General features: G+C 40.1%; 1 protein-coding gene across 2 annotated transcripts in view; it reads right to left on the reverse strand.

The window, feature by feature from the left end:
- IL12RB2 (interleukin 12 receptor subunit beta 2) overlaps nt 1-15,694 on the reverse strand; it is a 78,189-nt gene that overhangs the window by 18,827 nt on the left and 43,668 nt on the right. For both annotated transcript variants that reach the window (XM_053894164.1, XM_019448932.2), the window contains exons 9-10: nt 14,103-14,322; nt 3,641-3,841 (exon numbers count right to left, since the gene is read on the reverse strand). In XM_053894164.1, the coding sequence (XP_053750139.1) occupies nt 3,641-3,841; nt 14,103-14,322 (421 nt within the window). The remainder of the gene's footprint in view (nt 1-3,640; nt 3,842-14,102; nt 14,323-15,694) is intronic.

Below are 15,694 nucleotides of genomic sequence, written 5' to 3' on the forward strand. Positions count from 1 at the left end.
CAAGCAAATCATTTGCTATTTGCAGAGAAGTGCGACTGTTGTTTTGAACCTGAACCCTCTTCTAACTCCACAGATGCTTTTGGGGATCTGACAGGGCAGCGGGATGGCACATTCTAACCAGGGCACACTCAGTGTAATCCAACCCCTTGTTCCTTCCCCTCCTCCCCCCGCCTCCCCCTCTATGCTCCAGTCACATTTCATTTGCTTGACAGCCTGGAGATGAGGAGGATACCTAGGAACATTACTGCCCCTTCCTAGCTTTTAAAATGCCACACTTTGCAATTTTCTGTGAGTCATGAAGTTTGCTGGCGAGTTGCTCTTTCCCGTCAAAATTCCTTATTTCCATGAATTTTAGATTCTACTTCCTGTAAAGAAAAGGCCCTTCTCATAGACACTGCCCAGGACATATCTTTAAATTCCCAATGAAAATTTAAAGGGAAAAGAGAGCGAATCCCTACTAGGCAATGATAGGATTATGTGGTCAGAGTAAGGGCTGTCTCCCATATTGTTTAACGCAGATCTGATCCCCTACACTGACAATTTTAACATTTTATTTTGGGGGAAGAGGAATTTTGTATCGCAGAATAATTTACTAAATAAGGTGTGTCTTATATGAAAATCCATTGTTCCTTAAACATTCCAGCAAGTGCCCTACAGAAACCTCAGATGTGTAACCAACACTGTTGGAAGAGACCACAAGGAGATCCGAACTCATGCCATGGTGAGTTCCCATTCATATTCATGAACCAGGTGATACAGAGAAAAGGCCACAGTGAGCTTAGTCCAGTCATCCAAAGCTTCTTCACAGTGGCATGCAGACCCAGGAGCCAAAAGGGCAACAAGGAATAAGGAATCATATTTCATCTGGGAGGGGCTAGGGCCTGGCTGCTGTCGCTGGTCCTGGAAGCATCTGGCCAACCACTGTGCCTGTGTATAGCTGTGGGAATTCCAGAAGAGCTCATTAGGCAAACAGTATCACTGCATTTTGCCGTGCAAAATGTGAGTTCAGGGCAGAGGATTTGGGACTGCTGCATCAGAAGCTGTGGCTTCTTTTTGTGAATAGCCCACCCTTAGTGGAGGAGGGAAGAAAATGTGGATCCATAACTTAGTTGACTTTTCCCTTTGCATGCAGAGGAGAGCCCTAATAAGCTTGTTCCCTGGTTCTGACCTTAAGGACCCCTGTTTTATTGGCTAATTCTTACACAAACACACCCTAATCATTAGCTCCAAATTCCTTAGTTTTGCTGTCCAGTGCACAAAGTCCACATTCCTAAGTTTTTTTATTTCTTTCTATAGTCTGGCCCCAACTTCCAGGCCTATTTCCCACTACTCCCGTGCATACATATATACCTGGCACCCTTGGACAAAGGCTCCGTTCCATGTTTTTAAACTATAGCTATGGTGGATTTTTTGCAGAAAGCTAATTTCACCTATTAAATTTGGGAGAAGACAAACATTAAATGATCAGTAATGAAGAATGATCATAGAGGAAGTCCAGTGGGAGCATGCAAAAGAGGGACCCAAATAGCCTAGGCTGCAGGGAAGGTATTTCTAGACATCTACAGATAGATATCTACATATTTATATAAGGAGTGGATCTATATGGTCAGAACCATTTTTACCCACACAAGACAGGGCTGATGGTCTCTAGCCTGGGCCCATAAACCTATAATCTAGGAGCCGGATGGTATTCTGACCTTCAGGATATATTCCAAAACACCCAACTCTGCCCTAGCCAGATGATGAGAAAAGGCTGGTAAGGATCCGAAGGCAATGAGTCACCTTACTGACTGGAGAGCGCCATATTGAATTCATAAGTATGAATTACTTAATTTGTTAAGTGTTTATTTCCAGAATGTAACATCAACACTACTAGCTAACCAAATATTTTCAAGCAGGGGAACAACTTTAATTAGTAAAATTATTTCACCCAATATCATACTGATTTCATTCAAATGAGTATTTATAAAGTGCTTAAAAATAATTTAATATCTTAAATATGAAAAACATTCTCTCCTGTCATCTCTTTTATGGTATTTGGGTAATATTATAGAATTTCTAAAAGGAAGAAACTGTAGGGACCACAGGGCTCAAAGTATCCCACAGAGGTAAATCCTAATATAGTTTATAGTAAGCGTTTACAATTTTGTAGCAGTTTAGAGTTACACTGTTACATTTGATTTGATGGGCATAACAGCCCTAAAGGGAAGTTGGTCCTATTTCAACAATTCTAGTGACAGGTAATGCACCACTCTGAGGGCCAATCAATTGTCTTATTAGAGACCATCATGTGTAAGGAAATTTCTTTCTCAAAATTGAGCTGACATCTGCCTTATAATTTCCACATAGAGGATTTAGTTGTGTTCTCCAGAGCAACAAAGGACACATACTCTTTCTCACGTATACATCAAAGCCAGCAACAGCCATCAAACCTCCCACCCCCATCTAGAATTCTCTTCTACAGGCTAAATGGTTCCCACATTAAAAGTTCCAGACCTCCAATGACTTGTTTTCATCTTCCTTTGATGTTCACTGGGTTATCTAGACAACATTGTCTTTAAGTGTAGTGATTAAAACTGAATGCAACCCACTAGAAATCTGAGCAGCTACAGTATAAAAGAGGCACACAGTTAATGACTAGCTCACGTGTTGTCACATGTTCTGCTCTGCTTATTTCATCTGTCTTGTCTCCGTAAGCAGGGCATGTACATCCTCCTGGACAGGTGTAATGGTTGCCATGGTGTAACAAAAATATTATAGAATTTAGAGCTTGCAAGCCTGTAAGAATGTTAGCCCTGTCACATATAATAACAACAATGACAGCTAAATTATCAGGTACTTAAAATGTGTTAGGCACTATTCAAAATGTTTTCTCTACATCAATTCAGTTAGTCCTCACAATAGCCCAACGGGGTAGGTAATATTATTTTGCCCATTTTGCAGATAAGGAAACTGAGATAAAGAGAAGTTAAATAATTTGCCCTAGGTCACACAGCCTAGTGACAGAGCCAGGACTTAAACCCACAGAACCTGGACTTTCAGCTACTCTGCTGAACTTATTCCTAAAAGTGACATTGACTAAGTTCTGTCCAATCATTTTAATATATTTTTCAGATGCCTTCTATCACTTGATTGTAACTACTGACGGATTTGGATTTGGGGTCTAGAGATGCTAATTATCACATAGATAATTCTGGATTTATTATCACACAAATACTATGCAGCAGAATTGGTAATGAAAGATCTCCTGGTTTCCTCATCTGTACAATGACTACAGTAGTTGCTACATAAGATTGTTCTGAGAATTACCTAAACCCCTAAGTGAAAGGTGCCCATCACACTGACCGATTACTACTTAGCTCTCAGCCATGTTTGTTTGGTTCAATGATGCATTTGGCATATACGGCTTTGTGCCAGGCACGTGAATTTTCCATAAACACTAGAGATTTTAGTCAATCAGTTGGTATTCTATGCCTGCAGTGGTATACTCTGAGGTGCTGTCCTGAAGGACCCTAGGTCATTACTATTCCTCTTATGCAGCTGCCTGTAAACTGAAGAAGGTTCTGGGTTCCCACCTGTGACTTCCTCCAAAAAATGTGAGCTTAGTAACTCTCCAAAAGGAAGGTGAACAATTAAATACCTGAAATCAAAGCGGACACATTGTAGGGGGGACTCCGCAGCCAGTTTAGAGGGGGCTGCGTGTCACTCCCGGAATGGGGCTCCCTCCATTCCACCACATACTCCTGGACAGCAGGGGCGGCTTTCCCAGGGGGCTCCCAGGTCACCATCATGTTGTCCACGCCCTCTGAGTTTGCAGAGACCTGACGAGGAGCCAACAACTCTTAATGGGGAAAAGGGGGAAGGACAAAAACAAATTCACAGGTGGATAAAGATATAAAAAACAACTCATCCCAGCAAAGTTTTCCAAAAAAACAATTTCTTTTTAAGAACTTCAGATTTGGCGGCGGGGGGGTGCCTGGGTGGCTCAGTTGGGTAAGCGTCCAACTCTTGATTTGGACTCATAATTACACAGTTCGTGGGTTTGAGCCCTGTGTCGGGCTCTGCACTGACAGTGAGGAGTCTGGTTGGGATTCTCTCCCCCTCTCTCTGCCTTCCCCCATTTCCCTCGCCTCAGAATAAACAAAATGAACTTTATTTAAAAAAAAGGACTTCATATTTGTTTTCAACAAATCTGAATTGGCATCAGTGCAAGGACCCTGTGTAATTATTATTTTCCTCTTCATCTTCCATTCCCCAAAGGTACCTGCTGTAATGAATATAATATGCATCCTTCTAATCTACCTCCCATATGTTTATTTAGATATCTACGTATCCTTGAAAATTAGTGTTGCTTTGTGTTTGTGCTTTGTATTTTCATGAAATGTGCTGGGAGTAAATATAATGCTTTTTCTTACTTTTTCTTTCCCATTTAATATTATATTTCTGGGATATGTCCATCCTGCTGCTACATGTAAATCCAGCTTATTCCTTCTGACAGCTACCTCAAATCTTTTTCTGTCCAAGCGACAATCAGGCGGTTCCTTCCAGCTGTTTGCTAACACAAACAAGGATGCAATGAACATTTCTTCCATATTCTCATGTGTCCCTGTCCCAAGAGTGTCTCTGGATATATCTGCACAGAGCTGCTCAAGTATAAATACATGTATTATTTCATTAAACACAGCCAGAGTGATCTCTAAAATAGCCAATCAGTTGACACTCCAACAAGAAAAGCATAAGGAGGGGCGCGTGGGTGGCTCAGTCAGTTGAGCTTTGACTTGGGCTTAGGTCATGATCTTGCAGATTGTGGGTTTGAGCCCTGCGTCGGGCTCTGTGCTGACAGCTCAGAGCCTGGAGCCTGATTCAGATTCTGTGTCTCCCTTTCTCTCTCTGGGCGCCCACCCCCACCTCCGCCAATCATACTCTGTCTCTCTCTCCTTCAAAAATAAACATTAAAAAAATTTTTTTAAAAGAAAAGCAAAGCGTAAGGATTCTTATTTCCCCACCAATACTTGGTATCTCTGACTTTCTAATTTTTGCCAATCTGGTAGATGCAAAGCAGTTTTTAACTACGGTTTTGTTTTTGCTTTCTGATTTCTTATGATGCTGAGCTTTTCTTCATATGTTACTAGCATTCTGACTTCCCCCTCTGTGAACTCCCTGCTCATATACTTAACTCATTTTTTCCGTTGAGTTTCCTGTCTTTTCTCTGATTTACAGAAATAGGTTTTATATTCTAGATATCAATCATTTGTGAGCTTTCAACACTAGAAATATATTTCAGCTTTTTAAGTCTCTGATAACTTTATGATATGTTTGCACATAAATATTTACTTTGATTTAGGTAAATTTATCTATGGCTTGTGCAGTTTTTAAAAAAAGTGTTTATTTGTGAGAGAGAAAGAAAGAGAGAGTGTGCTCACGAATGGGGAAGGGGCAGAGAGATAGGGAGGGAGAATCCTGACATGGGGAGATCATGACCTGAGCCAAAATCAAGAGTTAGATGCTTAATCTATTGAGCAACCCAGGTGCCCCTGGCTTGTGCATTTTGAGTCTTGTTTATGAAATCCTTCCATCTTGGGATCATGAAGATACTCAATTACATTTTCTCCTCTTGGCTTCTGGTTTTTACCTGCCACATTTAAGTTTTTAATCCAAATATAGCTAAGGGAATACAATTATTAAGGGGAATAGATTTTATTATATTTTCCACACTTTGAGTCAATTTGTCCAAATGTGATACTATCCCTAAGTTCCATATATTTAATGGATACTATCCCTAAGTTCCATACACCAAGTTCCATATATTTAATGGGTCTATGTCTGGGGTCAGCTTCTTTGTGAGAACACAGTGCTCACACTACTAGGCTTTGTGATGTCTATTTGGTTGGTAAATTCTCCTCCTCATTTTGCCCTTCATTTTCCAAAGTGGTCCAGGATATTTATGACACTTTATTCTTCCATATAGCTTTTGAATCAGTTTATCAGAGTCCCCAGAAATTCCAGCTGTTATTTTTTATTGGAATTAAGTTAAATTTATAGTTTAATTCAAGGTGAAATGATGGTGTTCCAATGTTAATTTGTTCCATTCATAAATATGCTGTTTAATTGAAATTTTTCAGATCCTCTTTTATATCTTTGTAAAAAAATTTTTTTTAAGTTTATTTCTGATAGAGAGAGAGAGAGAGAGAGAGAGCGAGCATGAGTGGGGGAGGAGCAGAGAGAGGGAGACACAGAATCCAAAGCAGGTTCCAGGCTCTGAGCTGTCAGCACAGAGCCTGACATGGAGCTTGAACTCGCAAACTGCAAGATCATGACCTGAGCCGAAGTTGGACGCTTAACTGACTGAGCCACCTAGGTGCCCCAGATCCTCTTTTATATCTTTCAATGGAGTTTTAAAAATAGCTCCTTAAGGTTTTTATGCATTCCTTGTTACAGGCTAATTCCTAGACACTTTATACATGTGTTCTGCTATTTAAATAACATCTTATTTTCTAATGCTTTTTCTACCATTTGTGTGTGTCATTCTTATTTCTGGTAAACTGCTAAAGTTTCTAATTAGTTCTAATAATTTGTCTGCTGCCTTTGTTGAACTCTGCACTTAGTAATCTTATTAGCTGCACACTTAAGCATCCCCTCCTTCCGGGGCACCTGGATGGCTCATTTGGTTGAGCATCCGACTTTGGCTCAGGTCATGACCTCACGGTTCATGAGTTTGAGTCCTACACTGGGCTCTGCTCTGACAGCTCGGAGCCCGGAGCCTGCTTCAGATTCTGTCTCTCTCTCTTTCTCTCTCTCTACTCCTCACCCACTTGCACTCTATCAGAAATAAGCATAAAATTTTTTTTCCAAAAAAAAAATCACCTCCTTTCAATCTTTAAATCTCTTATTTCCTTTTATGTTTTCATTGTTGCAAATTTTAAGGAGACTGTGCCTATGTATCTTTATTAAGATGATATTTGCTGAAGGTTTTTGGTAGCAAGTCTTTAAAAACCTAAAACATTTTAGTTTCTTCATAGTTTCCAATTAGGTTTATTTTTGTAAAATATTATTTATTAAAAAATATTTTTCACCAAATACTTTTCTGTATCTGTTAAAAACATACCCCTTTCTCTCTCTTTTTTATTATTGTGATGAATTACATTAATACATTTTTCTGATATTTATCCATCTTTACATTCTTGGGATCAATCTGTTGATCATTCTGCACTATTTTCTTTTCTTTTTTTTTTTTTTTTTTTTGACCTCTCTATCCTCCACCTTCTACTAATTTTTTTTTTCAGAGACTTTTGTAACACAGATTTGATTTTTTAGAGAAGCTTTAAGTTCACAGCAGCATAAGTGGAAGGTGCAGAGCTTTTCTGTGTACCCTGACCCCACATATGCATAGCCTGCCCCACTACTGACGTCCTGTACTAGAGCAGTACACACAGTAAGATTTTTTAATAAATATTTTCAAGTATTTTTTTTCCCTTCATTTAGTTTTTTCTCTGCCTGGGACTCCTTTTAAGTAGTTGTCATAATTTCTCTTCCTATTCTTTCAGTTTTTTAAGTTTTCTCATTTTTCAACTTCTTTCCTGGCTTTTGATGCCTTTTGGAAGTCTCTCACCCAAACTTCCACTCACTCGGTCTTGAGTCCTTTCTGCGATTCAACGCATTGGCTGTGTTATTTCAACAATTAAACTTTCCATACTGACTCTCTTCATTTGGGGCTTCTTCATAACCACCTGACTTGACTGATTCATGTTTCTACCAGCCTCTCTAATCTTTCTAAGGATATTTGTTATGCTTATTCTCAATTCTTGTTCTTTCTGTGGCATTAGTGAGATTTTCTATGGTACATGTTGTTGCCTTTCTTTCCCGGAATTTGTGCCCCTCAGATTTCTCCTAACTTTCTCCTTTGGGATGTCTTATTTTCTTGGGTTGCTGTTGCAGCCTTGGCCTTTATCCTTCTGTGGGGAGACAGTGAAAGCTTCACTGTAGTTTGTGCTTCTCCAAGTAAGTTCAGGTGGGGAGGAGGAGCTTTTCAGGGTGGAAAGTTCCAGGCCAGAGAGTCTACAGTGATTTAGCTTGTGTTCTACCTGTCCTCAGGTTCCCCTGAGGTATACTTAGTACCTCCAGAACCCAGTACTCATGTCTTAATGGCTGGCACTGCTCTGCATGGGGGATTGGGACTGTTACTCTCTTTTGTAGTTGCCAGGCCCATGGGGTAGATGGCAGGAGAAATCTCAAGGACCAGCCAGCTCAGAGGCAGTCTTTGCTCTAAGCTCCCTTCCACAGCCAGGTGCTGGGGCTTCTCTGAAGTTACCCTGTTCTGCTCTCTGGACTTCCCTGCTCCATAGTAGAAATGTCTAAGCAATGATCATATCAGGGCAACATGAGTGATAAGAAGGAGTGAAACCAGAAAGTGCTACTTCAGCACTCCCTTTCAACACTATTCCCCACTGCACTCAGCCATCTATCCTGTCCCTCAAATGGCATCCTCAGTACTGTGCTTGGTGGTGAGGGCCTATACCCTGAGTATTGGCCATCTTGTCAGGGACTGGAACCCCCCAGTAGGGGTTCCCTTATATTCATTTGCCTTGTTATCAATGTCCTGGCTATGCCACATGATTTTTTTTTTTTTTTTTGAGAATGAAATGCATTCATTTGGTAAATATTTATTGAGCACCTATAGGTTCCAGTACCTTTGCCAGGTGATGGACTAAAATAGCCAGAGACCCTTTCTGACCACTGCTTTCTCTGGAATTTGCTAGGCAAATCAACTTGGCATTGCTCTGCCTGACTCATCATATTTACCAGGAACCAGCCTGAATTTCCTTCCCATGATGTTTGTCAGGGCATGTTCTCTCCTTTAGAACTCTGATAACAACTCACCTTCTTTCTATCACCTTTCAGAATTATTCCTTTAGCCTCAATCATTCAACTTCCCATCTCCTTTTTCCCTGAGAACTTCTGAACAGAGTTATAAGGTTCATAAGGTATTTGCAATAAGTACCCATCTAAGAGACAGGTGGCCTTGTTTTCCAGTCCAGTTCTGCCACTAATTGGATCTGTTGATCTTGGCTAGGTTATTTCACCTCCTGGGGCCTCAGTCTCTGACATCTGTATGGGTCTCTGTTTATGACTGTACTGGCTTCTGTCAAAAACTTTTTATTTATTTGTCTATTTATTTATTTAGAGAGCATATAAGAGCAGGGGAGGGGCAGAGGGAGTGGGAGAGAAAGAATTTTAGGCAGGCTCCACTTTCAGAACAGAATTCAATGTGGGACTCAAACTCACGAACTGTGAGATCATGACCTGAGCTGAAATCAAGAGTCAGACACTCAACTGACTGAGCCACTCAGGCGCCCCTGTACTGGCTTCTGACTTTTCCCATAGTTTTGAGAATACTTGAGTACAGGGACTGGTCTGAAATATTAAATACGTTTTCACTTGCTGACTTATGGGTTTAGCACACATTCGATTTTCATCATAAACCAACAAAATCACTCTTGTGCTTCTTTATGGGCAATGCTGTGGCAGGTGTTTTTTTTTTTTTACAACAAAGCTCTCCCTACTTTCTCAAAATCAACATAATTCTGCCTGTGGGGGGTATTATTTTTCTTTCCTAAAAGGAAAGCTCTGTATGTGAGGAGTATACATTAACATACACTGAAAGAAAGGGAGACAAAATCATAGTACGTTATCCCTACAGATCATTCAGAATATGTGTGAGACAAGAGCGCTCAAGGGTGGGACCATGTAATTTGCCAGTGTGTCCTCTATGTCACCTGGGACGTGCAGGGTATTGGGTGGTTCAGGTGTGGTCTTAGGAGAAGCATAGATCCTTGATACTCCAAGATTTCCAGGACCAGAACTCTCTTCGCTATTGCTCAGTTCAAGTACTGTCCTATCTTACCTCCCCTGCATGTTCATCTGTATGGAGCCTCATCCTTTTTTTAACACCTATCCAGTCTGAGAGGAGAGAAACAGGTGTTTTGTTTGTCACTGCTTTCCACCATCTTTCACCTCCCCAGGGACTTCATTCCATTAATTAGTCCCTCTCTCCCCTTAATCCTCACACTCTTCCCTACCCAAGTCTTTTTCTCAGCTTACAAGCTTTCTGAGATCTCACTTTAAAATAAACCCACACACCCACACACCTCCACTCCCACACCTGGCTCACAGAGCTCTCCATGCTCGGGTCACATGTTACCTCCTTCCCTGGCATTCTCTTCAAGCCCATGCTTCAGCTTTTCTCTGTTCCTAGAGCTCCCTGTGCATCCATCTAATCTCACATTTGTTACACTGTACCAGAGTTTATTTGTTTTTGTTTGCCCCCGCCCCCCATGACTGAATATAACTGGAGGACCTCAACAGTATATTTTACCTATTGCTGGATTCTAGCTGCCTTATGTAGTATACACTCAATAAATGACTGCTGAATGAATAAAGTAGAGGCCAACTCTAACATAATGACTGTGTCATTTAGAGAAGTTGTTACCAAATCTAAATAAAGCATCTGTAGGAGTGCCTGGGTGACCCAGTCAGTTAAGCATCAGACTCTTGATTTTTTTGGCTCAGGTCATGATCTCAGCTTTGTGGTATCAAGCACCACGTTGGGCTCTGCACTGACAGCACGGACAGCATGGAGCCTGTTTGGTATTCTCTCTCTTCCTCTCTCTCTCTCTCTCTGTCCCTCCTCTGAGTGTGTGCCCTCTCTTCCTCTCTCCCTCTCTTTAAATAAACATTAAAAAAATAAATAAATAAAACACTTGGAACAGGCCCAGAAAATTCACCAAGATTATATCCTCAAGACCCAACTGCAGTGGCATTTGAAGAAGGTATTCTGATATATTACATTTTAACAACAGCAGGATACTAAATAGTGGTATGAGTTCAATTACCCCCACAGGGTATATTAAAAATTATATATGCAGTACTTACTGAAGAAAATTTTTAAAAAAAATATAGAAAGCAAAAGTGGGGAGTCCCTGGGTGGCTCAGATGGTTAAGCATTCAACTTTTGGTTTCAGCTTAGTTCATGAATCGAGCCCCAGGTTGAGCTCTCTGTGCTGATAGCTCAGAGCCTGCTTGGGATTCTCCTCTCTCTCTCTGTCCTTCCCTGCTCACTCTCTCTCTCTCTTTCTTTCAAAATAAATAAATACACTTATAAAAAAAAGCAAAAGAGAAGGAAAATCACCTGTAATCCTATGATGCAGTCATGACCTCTGTTAACATTTTCATATACATTCTACTAGATTTTTTTTAAGATGCAAAAAATGTGTAGTCATGTAAATACATTTTTTTCTTTTCTTTTTTTTTTTTGAGAAAGGGTGGGGAAAGTGGGGGAGATGGAAAGAGAGAATTTGAAGCAGGCTCCATGCCCAGCAAGGAACCCAACTTGGGGCTCGATCTCACAATTGTGAGATCATGACCTGAGCCGAAACCAAGAGTTGGATGCTTAACCAACTGAGTCACCTAGGCACCCCGTTAATACATATTTTATTATTTTATTTTATTTTATTTCATTTCATTTATTTATTTAGAGAGACCGAGTGTGAGTGGGGCCTGGGCAGAGAGACAGGGAGAGACAATCTTAAGCAGGCTCCACATTGTTAGTAAAGGGCCTGATGTGGGAATTAAACTCATGAACCATGAGATCATGACCTGAGCTGAAATCAAGAGTCAGATGCTTAACTGACTGAGCCACCCAGGCACCCCAATACATATTTTAAATAGCACCATCCCATACATACTACAAAAAGTCTAGCTTTTTACTTATTATGTGCATTTTTGCTTGTCAATAAAAGCACAATTAGAATATCACTTTAATGCTAGTGTGGGATTAGGCAGGTGAGAGTCATAATACATTAAGCCAGTCCATTCTCTATTATTTAACAGGTTGTTTGTGGTGTTTCACTATTTCAAAAATTTTTCCACAAACATCTTTGTGCCTACACTTCTAAGCACTTACCATTTGCTGAGGATTCATTTCTAATGGTAAAATTTTTTGGTCAAAGATATGTTAGTATTTGAAGTTTGTTACATACGGCCAAATGTCTTCAGAAAGTTGTACAAATTTACATACCCACCAGCAGGCTACAAGCATATCTCTTCCCCACACACTCCCCACATGGGTTATACTAACTCTACTTACTCTTTCTCAGTGTGATTTGGTTTCTCATGTTTTTTCAAAATTTGCATGTCATTGATTGCTAGTTAGGTTGAACATATTTTCACATCTTTATTGCTACTTTTCTATTTAGAGTTGCCAGTTCATATCCCCTGGTCACTTATTTATTTGAAAAAATAGATAGATAGGTAGATAGATAGATAGATAGATAATCTCCTTTTGCTGAGAATGTGATATAAACACTTCTTAAATTGCTATTTACATTTTAAGACATTTCATTTATTTAAAAAAATTTTTAATGTTTATTTATTTATGAGAGAGAGAGAGCATGAGAAGGGGAGGGGCAGAGAAAGAGGGAGACACAGAATCTGAAGCAGGCTCCAGGCTCTGAGCTGTCAGCACAGAGCCCGACTCAGGGCTCAAACTCAGGAGCAGTGAGATCATGACCTGAGCCTAAATCAGACATCTAACTGACTGAGCCACCCAGGTGCCCCAAATTGCTATCTACGTTTTTAAAGCTTTGTTTGTGGTGTTTAAAAAATTTTTATTTTACTATGCATACAGTTTGAGCTTTTTCTCCATACAGTTAATTCATCTTTTCCTTCAGGTTTCTGCCTTAGATACCTACCCACATTTGTCAGAGGTTATCAGTTACCAGTTATCATTCTCCCAAACACTCTCTCCTCATCATCTTTAGCAAGGGAACACTGCTGCCTGGAGTATATTTCTAAGTCTCCTTTGCACCTGTGACCAGGTGATCAGGCAGAGTCAATGACTCCAAGTGTGTTGTGTGACCTGGAACAAAGCTCCTCAGGGTGAGGGCCCTCCTCTCTTCCTTCTTTTCCTAGAAGAAAGTAGCTAGAGCTCTGGCAGCCATCTTGGACCACTTCCATCTTGAGGATGGAAGCCAACTTGGCAGAGGGAACAGAAAGAAGGAGCCTGGAATAACCAAGCTGTCACATCAGCCCTGAGCTGTCTACCTCTGAACTTCTTATATGTGAGAGAATTAATAAAAGACACTCTAGTCAGACCTCTGGTAAGAGCAACCCCTTACTGCTAAGAGCAATTCCCAACTCCTATACCAACCCAAAGTTACATCTATATTTATTTGTATTTTCTTCTAGTTATTTTTAGCTACTCTATTATCTCTATGTTTATGGCTGTATGACTGAAAAGATATATAACTAAGATTTAACAGTGTATATAAAATAATCATGTTTGAGTAGAAACTTCTTTCAAATGATGATTGCTAGACTCACATGTAGATAAGATTGTTCCACTGGATTTTAAGAAAGGATTTAATTATAGTTTTATTAGGCATTTTTGGAAAAGTTAGGCCAGTGATCTTGACATGGAATCTATTTATAATACAGATTTGAGAAACAGCATTTATATCCATTTTATTGACTAATCATAGGCTTTTATCTTGAGAAATTAGTTTTCAGAGCATGCAACTGTAAAATGTGTATAGCTAGTCGGGAGATTTTCAATATAGATAATTGGTACATATCTAAATTTGTGTAATAAAGAGCTATAGTACAGAAAAATTTTACTATGATTTCATTACAGCCAGAATTTCAACACTATTGGTTTTAAAATATGCTTACGTGTAGAATATTGTTTTCTAGAACTTGAAAACACATGCTATTCTTGCTCCTAGAAAAATTAGCCAAATATTAGTGTTCAATTTAATGTAACTAATATTTCCTAACATTTGTTAAGCACCTACTATATATTAGTCTTTATTTAATCTGACAATGAGCTGCAAGACAGATAATATAATCCCTACTTTGGAGAGGGGGAAACTGAAGTTCAGACATGTTAATTCACTTGTCCAAGGCCGGGTGCAAAAGAGCCTCTGAAGGCTGTTAGCTCCAAACTCCTGTGTTACTCATGCCAGGCCCTGGGCTGAGCCGGTGGGAGATATGAGGTAAGTAAGATACAGTTTCCCACAGGCACTAATTGAAGGAAACTTGGTACTTACCTGCCTCACACAGGTCCGTTATGTTAATACGAGTAGGCGGGGAACTGCCTTTTGAGTTGGCTGCAGACACAGTTGCAGCCCACTTTCCAGTTCTGGGAATGATCCAGGTCCAGGAGGTGTGTTCTGTGATGTTCTGCATTGTGACTTTCCCCCCTGCCACCTCCTGCAAGGTCACTAGATAGTGGAGGATTTTCCCTCTTGCCTCAGATACACTCATATTCTGTAAAGAAACACATCCATTTACTGTGTAGTCTCAAACAAGGTCGCTGGATCTTTGTGCCTGGACCTTATGGCTCCTGTAGCAGCAGGTTACATCCGAATGACTTATTTATATCTTCTCATCTGCTGCACTGCATATTTTTGTGCCTCCACAAAAACCCACCATTTAGGGGAAAAATCAGTTAATATTTTTTAAAGCTAATTCTTAAAGACACATTGATTTTCCTTTCTTGTTTCAAAATGAAACTTCCAGCAGTAGAAAACTCAATTACATCCAATGGAACAAGAGTGGAATCTGAACTCAGATGATCTAGGTTTCAGTTCCAGCCCCACCAATTACTAGCTGTGTGAGCCAGCGCAAGGCATTCAGCACCTCTGAATCTCCATTTTTAAATCTGTGAAATACACACACACACACACACACACACACACACACACACACACACACACACAAACTTTTTATGTAGAAAGTGTAATGCTGCTCATTAAATCAAAAGTGAGATTTTCAAGAGCTAAACTAGTAAAATCCACACTTCATGAACTGGATTAGCCATCTGTCCTAGGAAAGTAAGACACTGTTTATAAATGTGTGACTAATGAGTTTTGGAATTGCAAGAATTCCAATTGAGATCATTTGGGAGGGATCCCAGAAAGTAAGCAGAAAACTAATTATTTGTATTGTAACCCTGTTTGGATAAGGACCATGGGAAACAGAAGCAATGAAAATGGAGAGCTGCCAAGGCCAGCAATGGCAGTACCCGTCCATGCCTAGTACAGGGAGAAAAAGGTTTAACCCGTGAGACTTAAGCATTACCATTTTCTTGGCAAGGCTATTCCTTCATGGGTGCAGCTGCTAAAAGACACATTTTAGGACTGCCAAATGCCCCTTTCTCTGATTCCCTGCCCCTCAAGCCATCTCCTAATAATTTCGTTTCCTGTGAAGTTTATCTTTCAGGAGAGACTGGGATAACAGGAACATCTGGTTTACTTAAAATTTATGTTTTTCACTTTAAGTGAATAAATTGGCCTTCTGATTATAATTTGGCTTCTGAAATAATTAGCATGCTGAGAGAGAATGTTCCTATCTGCTGACTCAAGCCTCCTAGTTAGCCCAACAGCTGCATTCCTCACTATAAATTAATCCATGAACATCTAGCTTTTTATATTTCAGTCTCTGGGAACTTGATTAATGCAGGTCCTATCCTAGGTGCCCTTCTGGATCCACAAGGTCCAGGACTGGATCTTAAACCATGGTCAATGCACCAGATGAATGCCATGTTGCTGAGGGCTCTTTTGGGTGCACATTCAGTCTTTCCCTAGAAGACATTTTTGTGTTCTGGCAAGAACCAAGAAAGTTAATATTTTAATTGTAC

The sequence above is a fragment of the Panthera pardus genome, unplaced genomic scaffold, assembly GCF_024362965.1.
Source record: "Panthera pardus isolate Hobbes unplaced genomic scaffold, ASM2436296v1 HiC_scaffold_11, whole genome shotgun sequence".
NCBI lineage: Eukaryota > Metazoa > Chordata > Mammalia > Carnivora > Felidae > Panthera > Panthera pardus.